This window comes from Corythoichthys intestinalis, chromosome 2 (assembly GCF_030265065.1).
Source record: "Corythoichthys intestinalis isolate RoL2023-P3 chromosome 2, ASM3026506v1, whole genome shotgun sequence".
NCBI lineage: Eukaryota > Metazoa > Chordata > Actinopteri > Syngnathiformes > Syngnathidae > Corythoichthys > Corythoichthys intestinalis.
Genome location: NC_080396.1, coordinates 49693264 through 49720784, shown reverse-complemented (window position 1 = coordinate 49720784; position 27521 = coordinate 49693264). Strand labels below are relative to the sequence as shown.

Genomic DNA, 27521 nt, shown 5'->3' with positions numbered 1-27521 from the left:
GTCAAATGGGGGCCTCGAAAAATTGTCCCACGGGCTGCAATTGGCCCCTGGGCCGCAACTTTGAAACCCCGGTCCTATATGAATGTAATAAAAACAATCATAATTCGTGCTTGGAAGGGTTAACATTTCTATTCAGAGTAATGTGATGAATTATCATGTATAAACTAATTCATTGCTGTTTATGGCAATAGACGTCAAATCCATTTTAACTGGGAGGGATGGCAGTGAATGATACGTTCCAAATACAATCAGCCAGTGTTGTTCGGTTTTATGCATTGTCGGGGCATTCAATGGCTTCGTTGTCTAGATGTACGACGTTGTCTTTGGCGTGTGGACATGACAAGCTCACGTCGGCGCACGCCAGGTTGCCAATCAAGCGCTCTAGTTTTTCTCGCAGTAGCCAATGAGCGCTTGGGGATGTGTGTTGTGTTGCTTTTGCTTGACTGGCTGGCTGGCTGGCTGGGGCTGCTACGAGCCAGCCTAAGCAGCTAGTATGGCGGAGGAGGACACTTTACCCGAGTTGGAGGATTTAGAAAAACAATTACAGTCGCTAGTAAACTTGTATTCAAGTGACGAGTTGCGAGCGGACAGCAAAACGTTCTGTTCGAACCTTTGTAAGGTAGGCAATCGTAGCTCTCGTCGCTGACAGATCTGCTTGTCGAAGGTATTCGCTTATATGTTAGCTTACTCCCCTCCCCCAGAAATGGATGGCTAGCTTTAGCCGTAATCGTTGTGAATTTTCGCCAGTGGGTAAAATAAGTCGGTGCCCATTAAAAACACAGACAGAGTTTTGTGTAATGCGCGTGGAAGTCACGACAGTATAAAGTGAAATGTTTTGTTAAGTTCAGTGTTATTCTGTCGGAGGCTGTTTTAGTGCAGTTAGCCTGCTAATGTAAGGGCTGAACAAGCTAGCACGAATTACTCAGAAAACTTAGTCAGAGGTTCAAATAAACGTTTACTGTGTGCCATTTGAGGATTGATTTACTGCACCGGCGAGGTGCTAGATGAATTTCCAATGCTGGTTGTCTAAAAAGGATCAAACGGTTAAGTAAACTTGTTGTACTGTCAGTATAAAAGTACCAACGCATATAATTGGAATAGTTTTATTCTCATTGCATGTACAACGCAGTTTTCAAAATTAGGACCTTCTTTAAGTGTTTACTAACCTTTATTGAGTTGAAGCACTCATTCGTTGCTTTTGATGACAGTTCATGTCTGATCAATTTGAACGGAGACTGGTGACAGTTCCAAAAGATTTGTCATCTATGGGCGTCAATAGTGATAAACTAGTTATTAAAAGCGCCGCCATTTTTAAATAGTACAAAGTGCTCCCCCTCATCTGCAGGGTAAAGAAGAAATTGTGTTGTTTGCGTTTTGGGGGCTTGATTTCTTGGACAATGTACAGTATATAATTGAAAACTAAAATAGAAAATCTAATCAAAAAGATATTCACACTAGAGTTCAACATTTTAAGTTTGATTCTTCCTTTGTCCAAAATGATTCAAAGGGATCCACTGATAGAAAAACACGTAGTTCTTAAAAGGTAAATGTTAGTGCGAGTTATACTAATTTTATATTAAACCCCTTTACCAACATGGTGGACAAACAAATCTCGTGGATTGAAAACGACATCTTGCATACATAACTGAATCACTTGCTGACATCTCACTGACTTGCTATCACACATTAGCAAACTGGAAGGTAAGAAATAACACCAAAATTCCACCAGATAGAACTAAGGTATTACTTTGGAGAATAAAAAAAACACTCAATGGCCCAGATCTTCAGCGAATTCTAAAGGATAGATTAAAAACCAAACTGACCTAAAACATTCTAGTGTGCTAAACCGCGAATATACTGGTGTTTCTTAACTTTGGTTCGATCGAACCCCATGGGTTCGGTGAGTAAGTCAAAGGGGTTCGTCAAAAGACCCGCAGGGCCCTATTGTCGCACGCTGACTAAATCTACGCAAAGTGGCATGTTAGGTTAGATTTTTGACTGGCTTGCCCCCGATTTACAGATTTTACTCAGTTTCTTTCAACTGTTTGTCCTCTATCTGATGGGAGGAAAAACTGTTTTGTTCAGTGGAAGGTAGGTATGAAGAAGTATAACAGACTTATGGGCAGCGTGGTCTCAAATTTTGACCTGTATAAAATGAGAATCTGCTTAGATATTAGCTGAGATATACAGTATTGGTTTTGAATTACGATTTTTAAAATTATTTTTTAAATCATTATCCAATTCAGAAGGGTTCCATGAATGCATATGAGAAACTCGTGGGGTTTGGTACCTTTAGAAAGGTTCAGAACCACTGCTCTAGAAGTTGACCGAAATGTGATTTTTAAATGCCGATACCAATATCTCAAATTTTCAACCGATTTTTTAAGCCGATATTTGAGGCCGTTATACTTTTTTTTTTCTTCTTCTTTTTTAAGAATGTAGATTATGAAAGGCATTTTCTCAATTCCTTCAGCAGCTTCAAATTTACAATGACCTGAGATTTAAAGGATTAATTTGGTCTAGTGCTACCAAACCAATTAACGCAGCACTTCTTTTTATGATTATACACATTCTGCAAGAAAAGTACATTATTTTTAAATAATTAAACCCACAAAAGCATTACGACGAGATTTAAACAAGTGAGAGAGGATGCTTTTCATGCTAAAGCTAATGCAAACATGAACGTTGCGCTAACGCTACGAGTTACATTTTGAGTGCAAGGATCATTCAGTAAAAACCTGAAAAGGCTAAAGGAACATTGCATATTCTCTCATGCAAGATTTTGAAAAAATCCTACTATATTTACAAAACAAAGCAAACCTTTGGCCGAAAAAAGCTAAAATTTCTTTATCATTTTTGGATTAAAAGGCCGAAAGTTTAACACCGAATAGCATGAAGAACCGTAGTGATGACAAAATCAAAACACGGCAAGAAGCAACATTACCGGCTCACAGCCAACATGTCCGCGGTATTGAAATATTTGAGGTATCAAAGAAGTATGTAAATTATTTAAATTAAGGATAATAAATTTGCTTCATCGCTGCTACACGCTCGTTCAGTGTACAGTGCATTTAAGCCCGTGTGGGAGTGCTTTGGAGTTTAATCAAGCGAGCAGTATACAAATAAAGTAGTATTTAAATGCATACACGTGCATTTGCTGTTGTTTATTACAATCATCTTATGGCATGACCACTTCTTTTTGTCACATTTTTTCCGCAACTTCCACACCTTATCTACCAGTCGCCGTTTAATCCGTCTGGGAGCGACTTCACTCAGCTTCGTCGCCGCTAGGACCCGGCCCACTTGCCTGGCTCTCAATGGATTCCACTTGTTATATAAGAAAACAGCGAGTCTTATTTTAAGGAGTAGGAGAGATTGTAATTGCCTTGTAAAGAGCTTTAGTAGTTTCAACGAGAATGGAATAGTTTTTTGTTGTTGTGAGCAACAGTTCCACAGCTGTATGCACGCTTAGTACATCGAGATCTCATTTAGCTTAGCAATTGGAGACGTGAGACCCACTTTTCCACTGTCCCAAACTTCCAAGAAAGCGCATTTTTCAAGGTTTCATTGGCCGTGACGTCCACTGAACAGAATGCTTTGACGACGCCGGCACCTCTGCTATAGGACGGGTTCAAAGAGCCACAAAATGCTTACTGCCATTGGGAACGTACCACCAGGTTTCAGAATCTGCATCATTCAAACAAAATTTCTCGAGCTTCGGTGGTCGTAGAACATTTTGGAAGATGTTTGCGTACTTTTAAGAAAAAAAGGCCACAGCAAAGGGCATTAATTGCGAAATAATGAAATAAAATGTACATTTAAAAGAATATGAAATAAATTAACTGTATTCGTGTTTATTATTCGACCTTTCAGTTTTTCCCCAATATTCTTTTTTTTTTTTTTTTTTTTTCGGCCAAGAATTTTGCTCTGGGTACATCCCTAATAAGTATATGTTAGTTGTAATAAATTTACTAAATTTATTTAATATTTCTCGAGATAGAAGTCACACCAGATTATAAAGCGTACCATCAATGAACAGGTTTAAATGGATTTGAATTTGTTCTTTATATTTTAACATTATAATTCATGTTTTATGCATTCATGTGTTTATTTAAGGAATTGATGAATGATGAAAATGTCTTGAGCACTTTACTGGAGCAGTCAATATATTACAATTATGCTTCAACAAAGTAGATTGAAGGTTATTAGGCATAAGTGAATCCATACATTAAAGGCACATTAGACTATAAAGTAATCAAGGTACAAAATCAATTTTTGGGGGAAAAAGTTTTAAGTATGCTTTATATCCCAAAAATACAGTAATGAAATTGACAAGAGTCAGTTGTCCCTGATAGTCTTCAAAGACGCTTGCATTATGGCTAAAATTAAAATATGCAGCAAGTACTCCAGGATTTTTAATAGTGCAACATTAAATCTCACGGCACACATAATGTCACAAGAAGCAAATAGTTTTGTTTTGTTTCTGATCTCACAAGTGTACAGTATGTACTCTATTAAATCTGAGCTAGTTGTATTGAACATAAAGCAGATATACTCTCATAAAACCGTGACGTATGATTAGGAACAGGTTTATTGCTACTTTTGCCTTCCAGTGTCATTATATGTCAATGACTCGCAAGCCTGGATGGCTGTATAAAGATAAACTACTCATGTTCAGGCAATTTAAGTGAAATATCATTCCAACAGCACCCCTGATGAAACTCAAGACTCTCTCGATCAAGAATCATCAGTCTTACACACGTGTCCATTTTTCTCTGTATGTCCACGCAGCTTGTGGAAGAGTACACTTCTCGCTGGAAGACACCACTTCCTCGACTCAGGATCCTTGAGACAGCGCTGTGCTATTTCGCTAGGGGCTCATCCTCCTTCACATCAAGCTGCGATCACGTGCTTCACACGCTTAGTAGTTTGGCCTTGTAAGTCTAGACGTCGGCAAACCTGGTCTTTCTTTACATAGAACTTTGCTCAAATGCGGATTTAGCATTTCTTACTGAAGGCTTTGAACTGCTTGTTGCAGTCACAGAAATCTAGAGGAACTTCTGAAGTGAAATACAAATGGATGCTGGCAACCTTTAGTTTTGTCTGATTTACAAAACAGTTACTCTGGGGAATAATAAAAATATCAATTGTAAATTTATTTGAGTTGGCATTTTAAAAAAGGCTCTTATTTTATATTTCTTTGATATCTTTATAGTGTAAATTTAAAAACAAGAGGACACATCTCTGGTAAATAAAAACGCATTAAGTGATGGTGATTACTGATTAGAATTGTAGACAAAGCTGATGTGGGCTCATGTTTGGACATTTTTACCTGTCAGGTACGCTTTTGTTTCATGTTTCAAATGGTCAATGTTCAAAAACATCGTATATTGCCTCCTCGCATGTCTGTCTTTAATGCACATGTGAAATTGTGGTGATTTACATCATCTGTGGTGGCGCACGTGCAGTAGGGGTAATGTGGGTCATACAAAAACAAATGCACAAAAAAAGCCACAATGTGAGCAACAGAGCCCTGACATCAAGTGCCAAAGAAAAAGGAAAATGTGTATTATTAATGATTTGATTCTTCTTTGTTTTTGATAAGTCACATAATATTAACTCCCAATGTCCTTTGATGCTTGCTTAGCCAAGGGCTCACATTTACTTCATTTAATTTTTGGCACTAGTTTCATTTTTCTGTTTTCTGTGTGATTAGAGGCCATTGGGTTGGGATTAGAATTTTTCCAATTTCTGGGTTATTCCATTTGAGAGCTCTTATTACCTCCTTACTTATTCAGATTTTCTTAAATGCCTCTTCTTTGCTTTGTTCTTCATACAGGAGTGTTTATGAGGTGTTGCTTTTCTTTGATGAGCAGGACTTCCACAAAGAGCCATTGAAACACTTCTCTGTTAAATTTCAGGTGAGTATTCTTTACTGTATGCACTGAGCACCCTATGTAGCTGAAACTTTATACCCAAACTGATGCCACTGCCAGGGTTGCCAGATAGGAAAGCTCAATCTCCAGCTCAATCACAACGTAAAACCTGCCCAGTCCAATAAAAAACAGCCTAAATTACAACATCATGTTCAAGATGTTTACCTGAATTACTCAGTCTATATTTTGATATTATAACAAGAAAAGAAATCAACAGTTGGAGACGCATTGTTGAGGAATCACTGCTGTTTCCTCAATAGGCATCATGGGAGTTGTAGTTCTTCTAACTAAGGGTTAAAACTTTTTTTTTTCTTTTCCATAAACAAAAATAATAATAGTATATAAATCTGTTATTAAACATAAAAAATACACGTGAATCAATAGAAATCACTGACTCGAAATACATTGTTGACGATATTTTTCATAGCTGATTTGGAGTGCATTCTGGAAAGAAATTCTATTGTGATTGGTGTCAGAAGCATAAGGAAATCCATCTTTCTCAAAGAAACCACTCGAAACGCCAAAATATCCAGCATACAATCATAAAAAAACATGTGTTTCTGTTCATTTTTATGTTGTTTTTGTAATTATCATTAAATTTGACTGTTTACTTAAAAATCAGAAATAACATGCAGTTCACAGCTCCAAACGCTGTGAGGCGCTAAAATGCCAGATATAATTAGAACAAATAGAATGCTGTTGTAAGAAAGTTGCCTGGCACGGCCAGACTGTTCTCCCTGTATTTTTCAAACACTGAGAGAAAAGTCTGGGAACCAGCCCATTAACAGCCTCTCGAGCAGGTACAAAGTCAATCGACAAATCAGATTCATTTATTTGCTTGACGTGTTCTAAACGAGTAACGTCACTCTTGGGCGTCGAAAGTCGTCTCCACAACAACACAGATGGTGAACAGGAGAGCCGAGAATATGTTCCAATCCACGGTAAAATCGGTTTTAAATTACCAAAAACAAATCGACACAAGTCATTGACAACAGTGTCTCGCGCTAGCCATGTTGAATAAACTCCGCTCTCCTCGTATGTTTACTTCCGCGCGCAAGTCCCTCGTCCTGCCCTCGTCGTTTTACTAACGTCACGTCTGCCCGTCGCTGATTGGTCCACTCCGCTGTCTGTTTGCTGTGGCTTGCTCTGCCCTGGAAATTGTATCCGCTGAATGGTGGCCAGACTCAATCGCTGGAACAGCGGTGAGTCTGGTGTACCAGGCAAGTAAGAAAGCAAAAGTAGTCGAACTTCAAGGTGTAGACCAGTGTTGTCACTAACGTGTTACTAAGTAACGCTTGATTGTAATCTGATTACTTTCTATCAGTAACGAGCAATCTAACGCGTTCATTTTTCCAAACAAGTAATCTGATTAAAGTTAGTTTCGCGAGTGTCTGTTGAATTTGTTGAAAATCAACTCCATCAACTAATTAAACCCCCGCTATCTCTAAGTTTAAGCCTTATGTGAAAAATTCTGATCTTCCCCTTTAAATTAAATTATCTGAAAGTCAATTACATGCGATTACATTTTTCTGTTGTAATTCTTATGTTGAGGCAGAATAGCCGGAAAAATTTGTAAAAGTAACCGATAACTTACTTTCAAAGTAACTTAGTTACTTTGATAATGTAATCAGTAAAGTAACTAGATTACTTTTTTGAGGTGTAATCATTACTCAGTAATTACTTTTTCAAGTAATCTGTGACAACATTGGTGTACACCAGGGGTCCCCAAACGTTTTCCTGTGGGGGCCACATAACTTTTCCCTTCTCTGGTGAGGGGCCTGGGTCAGTTTGTAACAGAAAAAGTGTGACGATTGCAGAAGTGCCTAAATGTAAAAATGTATTGTTTTTCAGAAAGCCACAGTCAAATAACCCTTTTTGTGATTCTTCACGGAACAAAAGTAAATAAAATAATAATATATAATAATAATAATAATAATAATAATAATAACTGAAAAAGAGGGTTAATTTGACTGGGGATCCCTCTGTGGGTGTGTGGTATAAAGCCGGCGATGCTATGGAGTTGTAACTCCGATCAGAGAATCAACAGGGGACATTCGGGATTTATTTGTTTCCTTTATGATGATGAAAGGAGTATGAGATTTATTTTGTTGTATTGTGGTTTCTGTGAATACAAGATAACCATATAACGTCAGTAATATAATATATATATATAACCTATAAACATATACTGTATTATAAACATATCTAAATTAACAGGAACAACATTAAATAATATAAATGAAATACACTGAAGTTACTCGTGCGCGCGTCGCTTTTCATAAAGGGCCAGCGTAGCAACAATTAAACTAAAGCACAAACATGCAATGGGGCTTTCCTACAATAACACTATTAATTAAATAGATAATAACCAAATAACCCTCTCGGGGTTCTTCACAGAAAAAAAGCCAGGAAATAAATAACATTTATGGGCGGGGGTGATTTTTAAAAATCAAAATGTGCGCTGGTATTGTTCAGGGGGCCAGACCAAATGTGGAGGCGGGCCGTAGTTTGGGGACCCCTGGTGTACACTTACAAGTGTACTGTAAAAACTAAGCAAAGCAGTTCCTTCCAAAACCACCAAATTTTGTCAAAAGTAGCACACATTTCGTAAACCCGCCCAATGCATTTTATCCCGCCCTAAGCCTTTGAAAATAGCCCAATTTGGCAGGAACCCGCCCAGTCTGGCAACACTGGCCACTGCCTACAGTACACGTTGTTGTAATTCCTACACTGTTAATGATTTAGATGCAAGTAAAGCAAAAAGTTTGTAGATAAAGCACATATTGTTTGTTTTATTCAAAATCTGTTGTGTTGTGTAGCAAAAAAGGTGAGAATTGTGTGAATTCCCCCCATATTTCAGACTGTATGTAAAAGTTGCCATGATTTTACACTACACCAGCCCAGTTTACTATTTAGTTTTTCAAAATACTTGTGGGACCACCTAAGTTGAGCAATTCCCAATTTTATTAGTTTGTCAATTTTTTTTATGTATGTATCTTTGTTTTCACTAGATTGTGGACATGTTTAATGTATTAGAAAGAAATGTGAAATTGAAATCATACATTTGGTTTTCTTATCAAATTATTTTTTGTCAAATGAGTGTTTTCAGTCTACAACACGAAAATGAAATGTCACGCTTCTGATACTTTTAGAGGACAAATTTGAGGAGAGTATACAAATTTTAGATTGTCATTTGTCAACTATCCCTCTTCTGTACTGATACATCATTCACCTGTCTTTTTAGGAATGTAACATCGCCCTTGCAAGGCATCAAAATGTTCACTTACTTCAGGTTGAGCCCATAATTCGTGGAGGAGGTGCTTGGGTCAGTAGAACCTTGAAGGAAATACTCAGTGAATCTAGTTTACCTCAAAATGAAGGTGAGTGATATTTCTTGTTCTAGCAAAACCGAATTTGCTTTCATTTCTATTGAATTCTTATTTTACAGATACAAAATGCACTCTGTAAATACTACCGTATTTCTTTTGCTAACAATTTTAATCAAAGTATAGAATTGGTGTATATTTAATTGGGAAACCTTATGATTTTTTTTTCTCAGTGGACAGGTTCCTCAGCTCTGAGCCACCAGTGTTCTTGGCTCTACGGGTGCGCTACCTTATATCGCGTGAGCGGGTTAGTGAGGCTCTAGCCCTGGCCAAGTGTTGTATTCGTCATCCGACGGCAGGGAAACACTTGTTCTTCCTCCAGGTCTACCTCACATGGCTTTACAAGACTCAACGCCATCAGCTGCTTCAAGAGGTGGGTGGAAAGGTTATAGCTGCAAAGCTGTTTCTTCTCAGCTGCCATTTAGTGGTGCCTGGATTATTTTGTCTTTTTTTTCCCAGGTGTCTTGCCTAAATGGTAAAGATGCTGTGCACATCATCTGTAGTTTAGAATATGAGGAAACAAATGAATTGCTGTTAGCCCTCTGCCAGATGTTCCTCTCCCAACAACTCTGCAGGGGAGAAATGTACTATTTATGGTGGGTAAATGTAATTTTAATTGAAATTATTTTTATATCCTTTTTCATGATATTTTAACGATTCCCCCCTTTGTCCCTGAACAGGGAGCTCATTTTTGTGTGGAGCAAACTTCATGATCGGGTGAATACTTCCAAACAGGCTTTTCTTGAGGAAAGCCGCCGGCTAATGTTGTCTGCCACAAATATCAACTCAATCTTTCCGTTTATCAAAGTCTTAATTCAAGAGGTGAGAACAATACAGCTCAAAGTATATTGGCTTTTTATCCCAATGTGAAGTTGTAGATCCTTTTGTGTACCTTATCATTTTACAGCCTTGTTTTCTTTGTCTTGCCAGCTGGGGGAAGAGGGGATCCAGTTTTGCGTGGAACTTTGTGCAAATGCCTTGAAATCTTGTCTCCCTGGTGACACTACAACTAAGTCACTCATCTATAAAACTATTGCTGGCCTGCTCCCCAATGATCTTGAAGTGTGTCGTGCATGTGCGCTCCTCGTCTTCTTCTTGGAACGTACCGTGGAAGCCTACAAGATGGTGTATTTGCTGTATATGCTTCCAGACCAAGACTACCATGTGGAACACATCCCCATCAGAAATCAAATCCGATTTGAAACACTACAGGTAAAACACAATCTCTGTATACCGCAATTTCTCGAGTATAATACATTCCTGAATACAAAAGTTTATATTCATTCTGGTTTTTTTTTTTTTTGGTCGGATATCTTGCATCTCTTGCAAGTACAGAAAATTACAGGTCCATAAATATTGAACATCAATTTGTTCGCAAGGAAGACAATGCTAAACAGTTGAAAAATGTATATATCGTAAACAATAACTGTAGAAAATTAATTTCAAATTGAACTTGAGCATTTTTTTTTAAGTTATGTAATACACTCATGGCATATTTCAATGTTTTGTTCGCAGGTCTTGAAGAAGGACCTTTACTTTGACCCAGAGTTTTGGAACCTCATTGCTTTGCAAACCAATTGTTTGAAACTGATAAGTGAGAAAGTAGTTGATGCCGCGCTAGAAGAACTCATGGAGGAAACATGGATCGCAAACTACTGTGCCAAAGAGTTTTCTTTTGTGTATAGCACATCAACAGGTGAAGATGACAAAAGAACAGTAAAAAAGCCTCACCATAATGATGGCAGACAGAAAGAAATGAATAGTGGGGAGTCACCCCAAAAACTGAAATTGGGCCAAGGCAAAACAGACCTGAATGATAGCAATGCTGTGAAAAAAAAGGGCACCCACAGGTCACGATTTACAAAGGAAGCATCAGCTCAACCTTTGAGGCGTTCATTTTGGCAGGTTGACAGGATACATGACATAACGTCCGGGCAACTAAGACGAGTTACACGTTTATCTGAAAAAGATCCCCCAAAACGGAAAATTCAAAAACCCAAATGGCTACTGGAAGATTCGGGTGGTCTGCAAGACTCCAAGTTTAGGAGACGTGGTTTGAGAGATCAAAAGGGGGGTGCCCTGAAGAGGTCTGAATTTGGTCATATCAAGAACAACACACAGCCCAAGGTTTCTAAAAACTTGAGTACTAAGCATGAGAAAGGATTTCCTCTGGACTCTGTTGAACCAGCTTCTGCTCCACAAGTAATTCTGGAGTTGTCACTACCGGACAATGAGCTGAGTGGAATGTTTAATGAAGATTGCAACAGACAGAAAATGTGTCCTCCAATGCTCTTTTATAAACCAACACTCAAAATTCCTGAAAACTCCCCTCCAATGAAGGTGCTCCAAGGAAAAGAGGTCATTCTTCGAGCAAGGGATGCAACTACGCTTGTGCAGCTTTTGCACTGTTATGCTCGCAGGCCCAAAGGAAAGGGTAATGGTCCAAATACTCATGGATCTGTATCAACAATCACACGCTCTTCTGCACATGCAAGTCCCCCTAAAGAACCACAGGGTGGGCTTTGTGAGAAACCTAATGCGGAGACAAAGGGTGGTTTGAACTCAGAGGAAGCAGTTGCAACTAAACATCCAGAACCATCAAACACAGTCTTACAGTTGTCAGCAAAAGAATGCTTAGAAAAGATTGTAGAAGGGGTTCTTTCTGATAAATCGGTAAAGGGAACAGAAACTAAAACTTTAGGTGAAGCTGCTCCATCTCTAAGCACAAACGAAGTCCATAGCACTGTTAAGTCCATTGAACTCTGTTCAACTTCACAAAGCCCAGCAGTGGAGGAGGTCATACAACAGCAAACTACAGCTTCCATCGAGTTTTCTCAAACACAAAGCAGTCAAATACAAGTTACTGAACATACCTCGCCAGTTGCCAGTACATTAACAAGCCAAAACCCTGACTCTCCATTTAAAGTGCCTCTTCCAAGTACAAGAGCACTTAACATAGATGAAGAACAACACCCAAAACCACTTCCTTCTCATTCTCAAATTGACACATGTATCGAAAAGACCAAAGGAGTTACAAGCTTAGGACAAGCCGAAAAGTCCAACGATACTAATGGCAATTCCGAATTAGTAACGGAGACGTTCACACATGTTCCTCCTGTTGAAATTCCTCAAGATATGGTAAATCCTGAACAACCTGCTGACACTAAGACTAACGAATCAGTGCTTCCAGACAAAAGCAGGGTTGCAAATGTCTCTAGTCATACATTCCCGGAAGCAGCAACCCCTGCATATATTGAAGGTAATGACCAAAGAAGTCCAACCGAGGATGATGACTTTGAGGACGGTGAATTGATAGAAACAGAGGAATCGAAGTTGGAGTCCTGCTGTACTTTTTGTCAACGAGAATTCAAGGGCAGGCGTGTAGTAATACATGCTATGTTCCATTTCCGCAAGGATGAGTGTATGTTTTGTGGGACCATTTTTAAAGATGACCTCCTGGCCATGATGCACCTCTCTGATCATATTGAAAAGCTCAAAAGAAGCAAGGAGTTAGCCAGTAACAAAGCGCAACAAAGTGGTGTATCAGTGACCAAAGATTTCTCCCATCCCAAGACGTCTGCCAAAGCTAAAGCTCCAGACTGGCTCTCTGGCAATCACATAAATAGGAGACCGAGAAAGTCTTCTATCTGCAAAAAGTTAATTAGCCAACCAGAGCCACACTCACAGTCAGAATCAAGAAATTTACGATCAAATGACAAAGCAGTCGATGGTCCGTTGGTACAGGGAAACAAGCAAAATGACAGAAAATATTCTGACAGGAAGGTAAATGGAAATATTGGCAAAACTCAATTTGACCAGATGAAAAGGACCAACTCAAAAGCTGCACACGAGCAGACACAAATGCCAAACGTCAATAAAGACGACGCAGGCAATGGCAAGATGAATCACGTGATGCTTACATCTTGTGGCTCATTTGCATCATCGGCGCAGAAGAGGAAACACATTGAGCTGACACATATGCCAAATATCAATAAAGACAAAGCAGGCAATGGCAAGGTGAATCACGTGATGCCTAAATCTTGTGACTCATTTGCATCATCGGTGCAGAAGAGGAAACGCATTGAATATTCTAAGGAGGATGTAATTATTGACACCAAGAAGGTTTCTCAGAAGAAAGTTTGCTGTCCAGCAGATGGATGCAGTTGGTCTACAGACCTTTCTAAAAATCGTGTTGCACTGCTCTACCATGCTTTGGAACATCACTATGGTGATACCAAACCTTTAAAGCTCTCATTGAAAGTAGCAAACAACAAATGCAGTATTTGCATGCGAGTTTTATGGAGTTTTGAGCATTTTCAGCATCACGTGGAAAGACATCGGCTTAGTCCTCGACATCCTTGCCTTCATCTGGGTTGTACTGCCAGATTCAAAACTGGTAATGAAATGAGACGTCATGCCAGAAAACACAGTCCATTGCAGGCAGTGTGCTGCTTACCTGGTTGTTCCGAACTATTTATTTGTCTCTGGGCGCTGAATCTTCATGAAAAAGAACACTATGCTTCCAAACTCACCAAGCCAGTAAAGACTGTTGATGCTCAGACTGACAATAAACCTATTAGCATACAGGTAAAAACTGTAACCTCTAGTGTAAAAGGGACTTTGAGTGAGTCAACTCGTAAATTAAGGGGCCATGTATCTCAAGACTCGACATCGAAAATTGTCAGTGATTCTCTTCACCCCACTGAAAAATCTGTGGGTAAAGAAGAGCAAAAAGTGAAAAATGAGTCCAAGAATTCAAATGTTTTAAAGAATCTCTCCAACAAGGACCCCACCACACAGTCCAATAAATGTAGTTTGAATCTAAGGTTGAGGAAAGCTCAAACATCAAAAACGAATCTAGTTGCTACAAAACTTCTGCAAGCACCCTTCTTTAAATGCAAGGCCAAATTGAGGGATAACTGCAAGAAAAAGCAGGTCAGTGTGACCCGAACTGAAATAGTCCCTAAAAGAAGAGGACGTCCAAGAAAGTACAAAAAAGAGGAGCATGACAAAGTCACGACTAAGGTTCAAAACAATCAATGTTTAAAGAGCAAACCACCAGACTGTCCTTCAGTTAGCAACAAGGTAAAAATTAAAGAAAAACCCAAGCATTCCAACAATGCTGGCTGTATATCGGAGATGCCAGACAGTAAATCGAAGTCCAAAAAGTCAGTGAGTGAAAACAGGAGCAATTGTGTCGAAAAAAAGATGTCCTTAAACAGAGACTCCCATTCGAGGAAGGCATCCCCAGGTACAATTGCCCCTGCCCATAGATTAGGTGCTCATAATTTGAAAAAGCGCTGTGCTTCAAAAGAAGGAGACACTTTTGGTGCAAATATAGCAAAGAAGAATAGAGTTACACCCAGGAGAAGTCCTCGCAGACAATCTGGATTGCCAGCAGCTTCAAAGGAGCCTGCAAAGTCAGCATTTACTGTAGTACGAAGGTACAAAACACATTCATCCCAGGGTAGCCCTGCAGATTGTGTCCCTGCTGCCACTGCAGTGAACATGCAGAAGATGATAACTAATAACAATAAATCAGAAAAGAGGTTTCATGGTAAAAATAAAGTAGGTGTCACAATCTGCCCCAATGATGAAAATATGTTAAGGGGAGAACTTTCAAATATGTCTATGGATGGCACCAGTTCCACCACGTCTGAATTGAATATGGAGTCAAGTGAACAATCTTCAAACGTGACTAGTGGTGGCTCCAGTTCCAACATGTCTGAATTAAATAAGGGGTCAAAAAAAGAACCTTCAAATGGGACTATGGGTGGCTCCAGTTCCACCACGTCTAAACTAAATAAAGAGTCAAAGAAAGAACCTTCACATGTGACTATGGATGACACCAGTTTCACAACGTTTGAATTGAATGAAGAGTCAAATGAAGAATCTTCAAACGTGACTATGGGTGGCTCCAGTTCCAACACATCTGACTTGAATAAAGAGTCAAAGGAAGAACCTTCAAATGTTACTATGAATGGGTCCAGTTCCACAACGTCTGAATTAAAGAAAAAGTTAAATGAAAAACCTTCAAAAATGACAATGGATGGCTCCTGTTCCATCACATCTGAATTAAGGAAAGAATCAAAGGAAGAACCTTCAAACGTGAATATTGAGGACTCCAGTTCCATCAAGTGGACGGAAGAGTCAAAGAAAAAGCCTTCACATGTGACGAGTGATGACTCCAGTTCCACTTTGTGCAATTTGAAGAGAAAGTCAATTGAAGAACCTTCAAACATGACTAGCATTGGTTTCAGTTCCACCACGAGAAAGTCTCAAGAACCTTCAAACGTCACTGGTGATGGCACAAGTTCTATCGTGACAAAATTAAAAGGAGAGTCAATGACAGAGCATTCAAATGTGACTAGTGATGGCTCCGGTTTCTTCACCTTGAAATTGAAGAGTGAGACAAAGAAAGAACTTTCAAACATGACCAGTAATGGCTCCAATTCAACAATGTCCAATATGAAGAGAAAGTCAAAGAGACAACCTTCAAACATGACTAGCAATGGTTCCAGTTTCAGCACCTTGAAATTGAAGAGCCAGTCAAAGAAAGAACCTTCAAACAAGACTAGTGTTGGCTCCCGTTCTACCAAGTCCAATTTGAAGAGAAAGTTCAAGAGAGAACATTCAAAAAGGAAAAGCAGTGGTTCCAGTTGCAGCACCTTGAAATTGAAGAGACAGTCAAAGAAAGAACCAAACATGACTAAGGATGGCTCCAGTTCAACCACATCCAATCTGAAGAGAAAGTCAAAGAAAGGACCTTCAAACGTGACAAGTGAGAACTCTTGTTCAACACAGTCTAAATTGAAGAAAAAGTCACATAATAAACCTTTAAATGTGACTAGTGATGACCCCAGTTCTACAAAGTCTAAATTAAAGAGAAAATCAACTAAGGTACCTTTAAATGTGACAAGTGATGGCCCCGATTCTGCCACACCAACTTCTCAAGCTGGGGAAACAGCACGTGGACGTACAAAGTTAAAGATTGCCTGTGTTGGGAAAACCAATGCTGCCCAGACAGTTAAAGAAGGTACAAAAAAGGCTAAGAAAACTAAGAAAAGTCCACATCCAGTTGAAAACATTGCCATTCAAGTAGCAACTGATGTTCCATACTGCAGTCAAGTGAAGGCTGGACAAGTGGACAACTGTGCTGATGAGCAGGGACATGTAAACAAAACACCTGATTATAGTAAGCACCCTCTCTCTCTTAAGTCAACCTCAGCACAAGAGGAAGACAAATTCACATTGTGCATTGACACCCTGGCCGAGTATGGAAAGAAACACATGCGTGCGCCTCCCACGGCCTACCTCAACGAATGGTTCACCGCCATGCCCAAAAGAAGAAAAGTGGCAGGGTTCCTTGCATCCACCTCACAACAGGAGACTTTGGTCACCACAAGACCACAGAGACAACGGTGTGCCAATTGCTTTACGACGTTCAACAGTGCAGAGGAGTTGCAAAGTCACCTCCAAGTCCAGCGCTGCTCCAATCTTTTTGGCTTCGACTCTGATGACGAAGGTGAGTTCAAACCATTTCAAAATGTTTGGAAGTAATAATAATAATACTTCTAAGTGGCAAAAAAGTGAGTGGCTACCGCTAGCCCAGGGGTCAGCAACCCCCGGCTCAGGAGCCACATTTGGCTCTTTGATCCCTCAAATGCAGCTCAGTTTTAAAAATAAAACATGAGTGTTTGATTAAAACATATTGTGGCGCTTATGAGATTTAACAAAGAAATTTAGCATTGCTATGGTGAGCAGAGCAAGTTGAGCTTACTTTCTTTGTAAATAGAACACACAAACAGGTAATTAATTCACCAACTATGTAATGTCAAAGTGTTACATTCCATGTGAAACCGTGACTTTAAATAGTTGTGACTGGTTGACCTGACTGGTTGCTTACCCCTTGGCTAACATTTTAATTTGAGATGGCAAAAAGTGTGTGCAGCTCCCTGTGTTGTCTTTTCCGTGGAAAAAAAGCCAAACTGGCTCTTTGGGTGTTAAAGGTTTCTAACCCCTGCGCTAGTCTAAAAGGAAATGATGGAACAAACTTATCATGTTTAGGGTTGGAGGAACGCAAAAGACTTGCCAGACACCACCTCACTACGACCTGAGTGTCTTGCTGTTATTGTGGCCAGGGTTGTTGATCTTACTTAAAAAAAAGCTAGTAGATATAGTTACAAATTACTTCTCCCAAAAAGTAATTGAGTTAGTAACTGACTCATTGTAAGAGTAATTAGTTATTCAGCAAAGTAACTGACGTTACTTTTCATGTTCTACACCAGCGGTCTCAAACCGACTCCACAAAGGGCCGCAGTGGGTCCTGGTTTTTGTTCCAACAGATCCAGCACAAACAGTTCAACCAATGAGGTTTCTACTAACATAAGCAGCACCTGATTGCAATCAACTGATTACACTTGTAAGAAACCAGATTGGTGAAAAGGTATTTGTCTCGTTTGGTTGGAATGAAATCCAGTACCCCCTGCGGCCCTTTGAGGACCGGTTTGAGACCACTGTTCTACACATTACATTATACATTCTATAACATCTTTCCCATCAAAGATGTTTATGTTAACTAAATTGAACTGATTTTATCATTTTAAAAAAACGTAGGTCACACTATTTACATTTTAAAAAAATATTTTCCCTATCTTAGAGTGTAACTGTATACAGACTTTAACTTTCAAATGCTGCGAGAGTACTGATCCCATGGTACGTACTGAACCGTGACTTGTGTGTCACACTCCTAATATATATACAGTAGATATATTTTTCAATATGCAGGTGAGGCTCTGAATCTCCTGCCTCTCCTGTCTTTGCTCTAGATGTTTTGATAAACGTCAAACAAGGTTCATGGACACGTCATTCAACAAAATTTGGGGGCAAGTAACTATTATTGGTAATAAATAAAAATAAAAAAACACAAAAAAAAACATTGTTGCGTCTACAAGGGCAACCTCAACTTGGTGATGATAATGCACACTCAGCAGAAAAACAGTACATTACTTTCAATTAATTGTACCCAAAGTTGCCCAAGACTTTAGAATATGCTTGCCATGCTAATGTTAGCGAGAATACGAATGCTATGCTAACGCTTCGAGCCACCTAGCCAATCATCATCATGTTTGCAACGGCATCACCACTGTACCCATCCCGCTCTGCTCTTTTTCAGATAATCAGACAACTCGTGTTCGTTCTGCCAAATTGTAGTAACGCGCCCCTTTACATCCTCAGTAATGGTAACGCTTTGTAAAGGGAAAACTAATTAGATTACTCAAGACTGAAAAAAATAACGCCATTATTAACAACACTGATTGTGGCTAAACTCAACCAGTTTCATTCGTATTCTTTGCATTGTAGGGAATTCTTGAAAAGTTGAACTGGAATCCAAGTTGAGAGGACCTTGTGGATGCACAAATGATTGACCAGTGGACCTGTAAGGAACTGTGGTTGGATCATGGTTCCCTGGACCTCTTAAGGACCGTAAGGGGAACTAAAGCATTATTTTGGTTTCATGATTACATTACGTTGCCCTACTAGGCTGTACACTGTATTCTGATCAATACATTTGTGGAACAAAACATATGAATTGTCATCAGTTTTAATTAAATCTCGGACAACCGCAATGTGGGCATGTCAGGTGGTCTGAACCCCAGTTAATGTTGTTCAAACAATCATGTCATCAACTATTTGTGCTAATTATCACAACATTGGCAGGGAGTACACTAAGACGAGAAATTGCAACATTTTTATACTGGAGTGCCACGTCAAATTTCGTTGTTCACAATGTTCATTCGTTGCTGACAATGACAATAAAGTTCTATTCTATTGTAATTAAGTCTATTGGAAGAATGAAAATGGATGAATATTTGTCCACAAACACAATATTATTCAGAATACAGTATTAAGGTGAGCCGGGCACGTACAATGTGTACTTGAAAAACCATGGGGGGAGCTTTACTTCCCCTTTGATAATGTATACACCTATGATGTACAGAGCAAAGCATAAGAAAAGTGATGTTTGTTAACAAAGCCTGGAAGAGAGCCAGTGGGTTAAAAGGCAAACAGATTGCCGAAGACTTTGTACTGAAGTGCCTGTTCTGGAGTCACATTTTCCAGCTTCTTGATAATGGACTCTTGACACCACGGACAGAGCTGCCACAAGGATAGTCTTTTTTTTTTTTTTTTTTTTTTTTTTTTTTTTTTTTTAAAACCTCTCCCCATCAGTAAGCCATAAAATGATGCTTTCTTTGCATTTTGCACTCTTGATTTGGGTGCTGCCAGTAGAGGTCAGCGTGCACTCAACCTCAAGCGGCTGCTGTCTTTCTTTCACTGACTTCAATACTTTTTTGCAGGTTTGCTCCAACGCGCAGGTCATTTAAGAATTATGTCATTGTCATCAAACAGGGCTGTCTGCTATAACCATTATTCTATCGTCTCTGGCTTCCTTCAATAAATAATGAATTGCAAGTACCACAGTTGTAACTGTTTGCAGAAGGCTGCAACAGGCTCTATTTATTTTATTTTTTATATTGTAAATATTAGGAAAATATCGACTGCTTATGTCAGGGTTTGCTGGAGCGCAGTTTATATTTGTTTTTGAATAAAACTGATTTCAAGTTGCTGATTCTGTCGTTATTACAGCTGTCCTGAGTTAAGTTGTCAGCAGGGGTCATTCCAAAATTTGGAGCCCATTTGGCTTCAAAATTCTTGAAAACAAATCTTGACTATGCATTGTTAGCTTTTTCTCAGAAGTACTTGTGGAAGCTAGCTGTTTAGCAAGCTGTTCCTGCTGATCAAGTGACTCTAAAAAAACAAACATGTATGTGTATGTATGTATGTATGTATAATATATATATATATATAATTGTTATATTTCTAACAAGGCCGCATGGTGTAGCGGATTCAATTTGGTCATTTGAGGTGTGGGACAAGAGAAATGGTGGTTTAGGGACTACTCCAGAGTCCAGAGTCATTTGACATCTTTAAAAATATTTTCAAACATTATATCTCAGGGTTTTTTTTTTTTTTTTTTTTTCCATATTTGGTCTCTGGGCAAGTAAATTTATGCAAGAACGTACATGCAGTGTTTTGTATTTTGATCGTTTTAGTTTGAAAGGTGGGAAAACAGTTCAAAATTAACCACCCACTACAGTATAATTTGGCAAGTATGGCCTTTAATCATATTAAAACTTGTAAAATCGACTTGCATGTAGACAAATGTAATTGTCGATTTTACAACTCTTAATTTGATCCAATTAATAATGAGATGATAAATGTCATACTTGTTACAACCCAATACTGCTGTTGTTCAATAATTCTGAACAACTGTAAATTGTCTACCAATTCTTGAATGACCCTGCAAATTTCATATGAATTTTTTTTTCTTTCGTAACAGTGGAAGAATATTTAAATGAGCCCGCACAGCCAAGTGTTGCCTCAGGCTCACTCAAACCACATGTCTCTGCAGGTCTGTGTTATAAAATTATACAAATATTAGCATGGAAAGGGTCTGATTTAATTAGAAACACTGTCCAGACGTTTGCCCATAAATCATTTAATTGGAGAGGGGAAATAGTTATTTCAGAAAGGATTATGAAACACTTCAACGCTTTTTTAGCTCTATTGTTTTAGAGTTTGATTTGAGCCTTAAAATAATAGGATTTATTGTTTTAGCACTGTTGGCAGTATCACGAATTAAAATATTGAATGGGAGAATGGAGTGCCTTAAATACAGTGTTTTACAACTACAAAATATTTTAAATATTTAGACATTAAATATTTACATTGCTTAGTATCATTTAAATAAAAGTAAATGCGGTAGAGCAGCAATAACTATTACCTGTTGAAAGTGATTGCTTACTTAAGAAAAAAAAAAAAAAAAATGACACCAAGTGGTTTGCGGGTAGGAATGCAAACATTGGGTTGAAAAAACGATTGAATGTTGGTGTCATGTTCATTTTCTTTTGCTGTGACATCCCTGCAAGCCAAAATGCTTCCAACGCACAGCCTGCAGCAAAGTTGTCCTAAGCTTATTCCATCTCTACTCTGTCATTATCTTCTTCCACTTGCCATTCCAAGGAAAGTGTCAGCGTGCATGCTCTAGCAGGTATCAAAGCTCGCTCTGAAGCGATTGGTCCGATGCGTCCTTCTGACATTTCTCAGGTGCGGTTGGACGAGATCCTGCCCGCGGATGTGTGTGAGTCACATAGATCTCATTTCCTCTTTAATTGTATCCACCCAAGGGCCAAAGCATTTTTAGCGCCTGATATCATTAATAGGTCTGTTGTAATCCAATAACTGTTCATTAGTTGTCCTGTTCCACCTCCTAGTCTCACTTGCAGTTTCAGGCCACATGTTTCCCATGGTTTAAACACAGCCTTCGGCTTGTGTCTGTCTGCTCCTCAATGTTTGGCTAATTCCATTCGGGCTTCATATAGTTGGGGATGCACTGGCAAACTTGGTGGCTGTAGTAAAAGCCAGATAGGCACGGACGTCTGGGGCTCCTGCATGGTAACTTGTAGCAACTGGGGAAACGTGAAAGAGGAGAAAAATATTTAGTGGAGATAGGTCGAAAAGTTTCCCGTTAATATCTGGGGGAATTTAACCCTTTAATGCACCAATTGTGATTTTTTTTTTTCTCATTACATTCATATAGGACAGTAGTCTTAAACTTGTGGCCCACGGGACAGTATTCTGCGGCCCCATTTGACATCCAATTGTAGTATTAGTGTTCCCTGCACAAATTTTGAGATGGGCGATTTAAAACAAATCTAGAATAATTAAAATATGCATTTTGGGGGTGGGGGGGGTCAGTTTTTTTTTTTTTTTTTTAATAACAAAAATATTTTACATTTTGAATATTTTAACTTCAAAAAGATAAAACTAATTTTAATAAAATAAAAAGAATAAAGACATTCAAATAAGGCTACATTTACATGACAACGAACTTGCACAATAATGCAAAAGTGGTATTTTGCCGTTATTTTAATTCCACGTTTACACGACCATTATGTGTGGGGAAAACTGCGTGCACACGGAAGCGCAAAGCGCAATTTGCTGAGGTAATATGCATTCCCAATGTGTAGGAGGCAGCACTACCAAAACTTGATTCGTGCATTTAACCCTTCCCTTCCGCTGTGTGCTCTTTCAGCCTGGTCAGATTCAGATTCAATAACTTAGCGAAGCACATCAGGCAGGGTAATTTTGTGTGGACTGACAACAATGTAGATCTGTTGCTACACATACACTGCTGGTTAAAAGTGTTGGCACCCCTGCAATTCTGTCAGATAATGCTCAATATCTCACAGAAAATGATTGCAATTACAAATGCTTTGGTAGTAATATCTTCATTTATTTGGCTTGCAATGAAAAAACGCAAAAGAGAATGAAAAAAAAAAAACACATTATCATTCTACACAAAACTCCAAAAATGGGCCGGACAAAAGTATTGGCACCCTTTGAAAAATCATGTGATGCTTCTCTAATTTGTGTAATTAACAGCACCCGTTGGCAGCGGCGGACTGAGACTAAAAAGCAGCCCTGGACTTTGACTCAGCCCAGCCCACAAGAATCGCTATACGAAGGGAAACACAGGGGGTCTGGGGGGCATGCCCCCCCGGGGAGAATTTATTTATTTATTTTTTACATTTTATTGTAAGATGCATCCATTTCATGCACTTTGAGAGAAAAATGAAGTAGATGTGTCTAGACTGACTTGGGGCGCTCAAAGTACTGCAAGGCTGAACTGGAGTTGGGTTCATTTTCTGTACTAGCTCTATGATCAACCTGAATAAACAAATGAAAGAATTTATTTTTCAAAACAAGTTTTATGTATCCAATTGATTATAATATATCTCTATATATCTCTGTCTATAAAATGACTTCATTGTTTATGCCATGATTCAGTGGTCTCCAAACTATTCCACATAGGGCCGGGGCGGGCACAGGATTTCATTCCAACAAAACAACACCTATGCACCAATCTGGTGTCTTACAAGTGTAATCAGTTGATTGCAGTCAGGTGCTGCTTGTTTTAGCAGAAACTTCATTGGTTAAACTGTCGGTACTCGAACGGTTGAAACAAAAACCAGGCCCCACGGCGGCCCTTGAGGACCGGTTTGGAGACCCCTGCCATAATTAATCTTGCCATACAAATAAAAAATTTAAATGAAAATACAATAAACATTTCAAGACAAATCCTGAATACATAACCTTCATTGGAAAGTATTAACCAGAAAACAAAACGATATATAAATGATTAGATATATATATATCAATTTAACTACCTAAACTTTAAAGTAAAACCATTAATTTTATCAATATTTTGTTATATTTCTTCTGAATTAATATTGCTGCTACGTGTGCATACATTGTTTACAGCTAAAATATTTTTTCTTAGAGTGATAGTAGGACTAGCATACTGTAACTTGACACGAACGCAAATGGGTACATCGACTAGCTGGCACTAACCCTTGAATTGTCATTTATTTAATTTAAAATGTAGCTACCTGGTGTCTGGGGAACTTCCACCAGCTTGTCATTACCCCCTCCCTCTTCTTTTCTCTCTCCCTGCACCGGCTGCACGTCAGAACGGCTGCCGCTACCACTCTCAACATCGCCGGAAGCTGGGCTGTTGTTACCCGACGTGGCCGTTGCAGCCAGACTGCTGCTTGCGAAAATATTTGTCAACTTATGACATTTTAATGCTTCGCTCTCCAGTTTCTTTAATTTTTTCTCCCTAACCTTCACCGCGCCACCCTTCTCTTTTCTTTTTTTGCCACCACCATCCATATTGTGCAATAACGCTCGTCGCTATTTTGCTTCCACAAGGAACCAATGAAGGCTACTCTGTGCTTTCTTCGTTCTTCTATCAGATTGGCGGTGAACAGCCAGGCACATTGCTGCCACCTGTCGGATTGGATGCGAACTGTAGATAATCAGAGGATAGGGTGGATAAAAACAGTGAAGTATAATAAATGGCGGCCGCCGGCCGTCCAGGGCACCGGCCGTTCTGTGATCCTCCAGAACCCACAGATTACCAGTCTGCCCCTGCCCGTTGGCACATAACAGGTGGTGGCAATACCTAAATCATACTTGCAGCCAGTTAAAATGGATTAAAGTTGACTCTACCTGTGTCCTTGTGTGTACCACATTGAGCATGGAGAAAAGAAGACCAAAGAACTGTCAGAGGACTTGAGAAGCAAAATTGTGAGGAAGCATGGGCAATCTCAAAGCTACAAGTCAATCTCCAAAGACCTGAATGTTCCTGTGTCTACCGTGCGCAGTATCATCAATAGGTGTAAAGCCCATGGCACTGAGGCTAACCTCCTTAAATGTGGACGGAAAAGAAAAATTGACGAGAGCTTTCAACAAAAGATTGTGCGGCTGGTGGATAAAGAACCTCAACTAACATCCAAACAAGTTCAAGCTGTCCTGCAGTCCGAGGGTACAACAGTGTCAAAACGTCTTATCCGTAGGCGTCTGAATGAAAAGGGACTCTATGGTAGGATACCTAGGAAGCAGGGTCGCGTTAACCGAATATTTTCCGTCGTTGACCGGTTTTTTAAAACGGTGACGGAAAAAACTGAAGTCCATCTGTCATTTTGACAGGTTGCAATTCACACCCCAGACCACAGGGTGGCGAGTGAGCATATTAATTAGCTATTGTCTCTCTTGATGCATGACGTCGTTGGCCTTACTCGGAAAAATGTCAAGGCAACTGAGTGTCCAAAGTTTCTTCAAAAAGCCCCAAAACGACGATGGTGTTGATAAAAGAGGTGAAAAAAGAGGGACTGATGCAGTGGAGGATGAAGGATGACAACAAATCAAGTGAATCGCCGGTTCACTCCTCACTGCGGCGAGCAGTTGAAAACGCCGCCAATTACCAAGAAGGGCAAAATTGGTAACACGGTGAAAGCGGCATAAAGCCAAAAAAGCGGACCAGACTAGCCAGAGCCTGAAATTATTTCAAGGAAAATATGGAGGGTGCCACCACTGTTTGTACTCTTTTTGCTAAGCTGAGCTCACATACCACGGTAGCACGTCGGCTATGAACGAACGAACACTTGACGCGCCGTCACCCAGGTGTATTTCGGAAGACAACAGGAAACAAAAAGCTAGCGGATTGTAAGTCCATACAACTTTCTAACGATTTTTTAAAAAATTGAAGTTTCCTTTATGTGCGTCGTATCAACGTGCATTTTTATTTAATAATAATAATAAATTTTTTAAAATGTATATATATAATATTTTATTATTATTAAATGTATTAGGATCATGGAAGGTCCCACTTGGGGTGGGGGAATATATATATACTGTATATACATAATTGTAATAAAAATATATATGGAAGCACAGCACTGGCCTGCTTACTGTAATCCATGACTGCACTAATGTTACTTTATATTATAAAGTATTATTGTATTATTGTGTATATACATATAGTGACTGCATCAAGATATAGTCATTTAAAAAATTTAAGTGATGGGTAAAAATAGATTATGACCGGATTTTTATGACTGTATCAGTCAAAATGACAGACAACGAAAAAGTCTAGCGCAACCTCTGCTAGGAAGAGCCCTTTTCTGACCCAGAGACATAATCCAGCCCCATAAAACACCATCGCTCTGTCAACGATCGGGTTCTCCCCCCTTGCCGGGTAAACAGCCCCTAAGTGTAGCCCGTTTATATTTTTCTCTAGGTGCTGGGAGTTTTATTTTTCTAATTTTGTTTTGTTACATTCATCTCTTATAAACTCACATTGCTTAACTCTTTGGATGCCATTGATGCGAATAGATGTCCAGACATTTTAACAGGGATGGGCTCGACCCAGTTAACTACCAAAGTGTATACTCTGTGACGTAAGCTGGCAGTGAATGAGTTACGATAATTGAATAGATTTCCACTGTAGTTCCACAATTGCAAATTGGAAGGTTTGGATTGTAATTTAATGGAAAGATGTCATCACCAAATCAGTCCGGTTTTCTTATTCTAACGCGTGAGGCTATTATAGCCTGCATTGTTTATTTTCGACAGAAAAAAGTAAAAACAACATGTTTTTTTAAGTAATAGGACATTGCCGATATATATTTTTAAAAATTGTAGCTCGGACCGTCTCTGGTCAAAGTTGAAATACACAGAAAAATAGTTTAGTGAAATTTTGCCCTTCCCATGGCCTGCACAGGATGTGAATGATGCAACTTCCCGAGGACCATTTGACTTGTGCAATATTCCAAAATTTTCTGGGGGGTAATGTGTGTTGGGCGTCGCCTGAGTTAAAATCCAGCAGGGGACATTTTTTTTTGTAATTAATACTGTTAAAAATAACTGCAAACAATGTCAAGATGGGATAAGCAAGTAAAACGTACAATAAAAATGCAACATTACTAAACAATGTTAATTTTAGGAAGTTGAGACAGATGCTTTTCCTTGCCCATATGTCAGGGAAACTCCAAATTGAAGTATTCAACCATATTGTTTTTAAATACATGCCAGTTTTTTCGATTCCAATTAATAATATGGAATATTACAGTGCAGAAAATTTTGCAATGCTATTACCGTTTTAATCATAAATCTTTTCTTTCTTCACACAATGCCTGAAAATGTCCACCATGACAAATCACTTTCACATCTGAACTTTCCCTCATGGCTCAGCTCCCCGTTCCTTTGTGTGTTTTTCTTTCGGTCCTGTCACTCCATCCATCTCCACGGCTGCCCGGCGGCCTGATGGCTGCTGTGCTCTGCTCACTGTCAGCAAACTCAGGCCTCTCGGGTCAGAGGCCTCTCGCGTGCAAGCTGTGGGAACTGCGCCGCACATTCGCAGCTAAGAACGTGGTTGGATGCTGGGGACTTCTCATGTCCATAAAAGGAAGCATCGGAACAACAGTAAATGGAGAAGGTTTCGAGTGAGCAATGTTTGACGCCACTTTAAATTTCCTTCATCTTCTGAGCATCTCTTTATGGAGGAAGTTTTTAACTAAAACAACAGCACTCTGTAATATGGTACTTTCAAAAAACACAGAAGTGACAGTTTATTAGTTTTTGTCACACTGCATAAGTCGAATGACCATTGAACTGCTTTTCCTAGAAGTGTGCCTGCATTGGACAGCATTACTAGACAAAATGCCCAGATATACTGTTCAATGTGACTTCAACTCCTCACAGGGTTAGAGTTGTACTGTCTGCATGTGCTGCT

The 27521-nt window shown here is 39.2% G+C and overlaps 2 protein-coding genes across 4 annotated transcripts in view; one reads left to right on the top strand and one right to left on the bottom strand.

The window, feature by feature from the left end:
• Positions 1-457: 457 nt before the first annotated feature.
• On the top strand, positions 458-19949 carry LOC130908996 (uncharacterized). The gene is made up of 10 exons (XM_057825032.1): positions 458-619; positions 4792-4937; positions 5840-5921; positions 9181-9316; positions 9496-9695; positions 9782-9918; positions 10003-10144; positions 10253-10534; positions 10838-16847; positions 18686-19949. The coding sequence occupies exons 1-10, from the start codon at positions 494-496 to the stop codon at positions 18694-18696; spliced, it is 7272 nt and encodes a 2423-aa protein (XP_057681015.1). The 5' UTR covers positions 458-493; the 3' UTR covers positions 18697-19949.
• vegfc (vascular endothelial growth factor c) overlaps positions 17189-27521 on the bottom strand; it is a 36264-nt gene continuing 25931 nt past the window's right edge. For 2 of the 3 annotated variants that reach the window (XM_057825061.1, XM_057825044.1), the window contains exon 9: positions 17189-21852. In XM_057825061.1, coding sequence (XP_057681044.1) covers positions 21741-21852 — 112 coding nt within the window. In that variant the 3' untranslated portion in view covers positions 17189-21740. Of the gene's footprint in view, positions 21853-25766; positions 27176-27521 lie in introns of those variants that run through there. The other variant, XM_057825054.1, reaches the window with a different exon arrangement.

Bases quoted from the DNA above. Each gene is read 5' to 3' on its own strand.
- LOC130908996 (XM_057825032.1), top strand. From the start codon at position 494: ATGGCGGAGGAGGACACTTTACCCGAGTTGGAGGATTTAGAAAAACAA. The intron at 9,317-9,495 runs GTGAGTGATATT...TTTTTTTCTCAG, and splicing joins TAGTTTACCTCAAAATGAAG to TGGACAGGTTCCTCAGCTCT. The intron at 10,535-10,837 runs GTAAAACACAAT...TTTTGTTCGCAG, and splicing joins TCCGATTTGAAACACTACAG to GTCTTGAAGAAGGACCTTTA.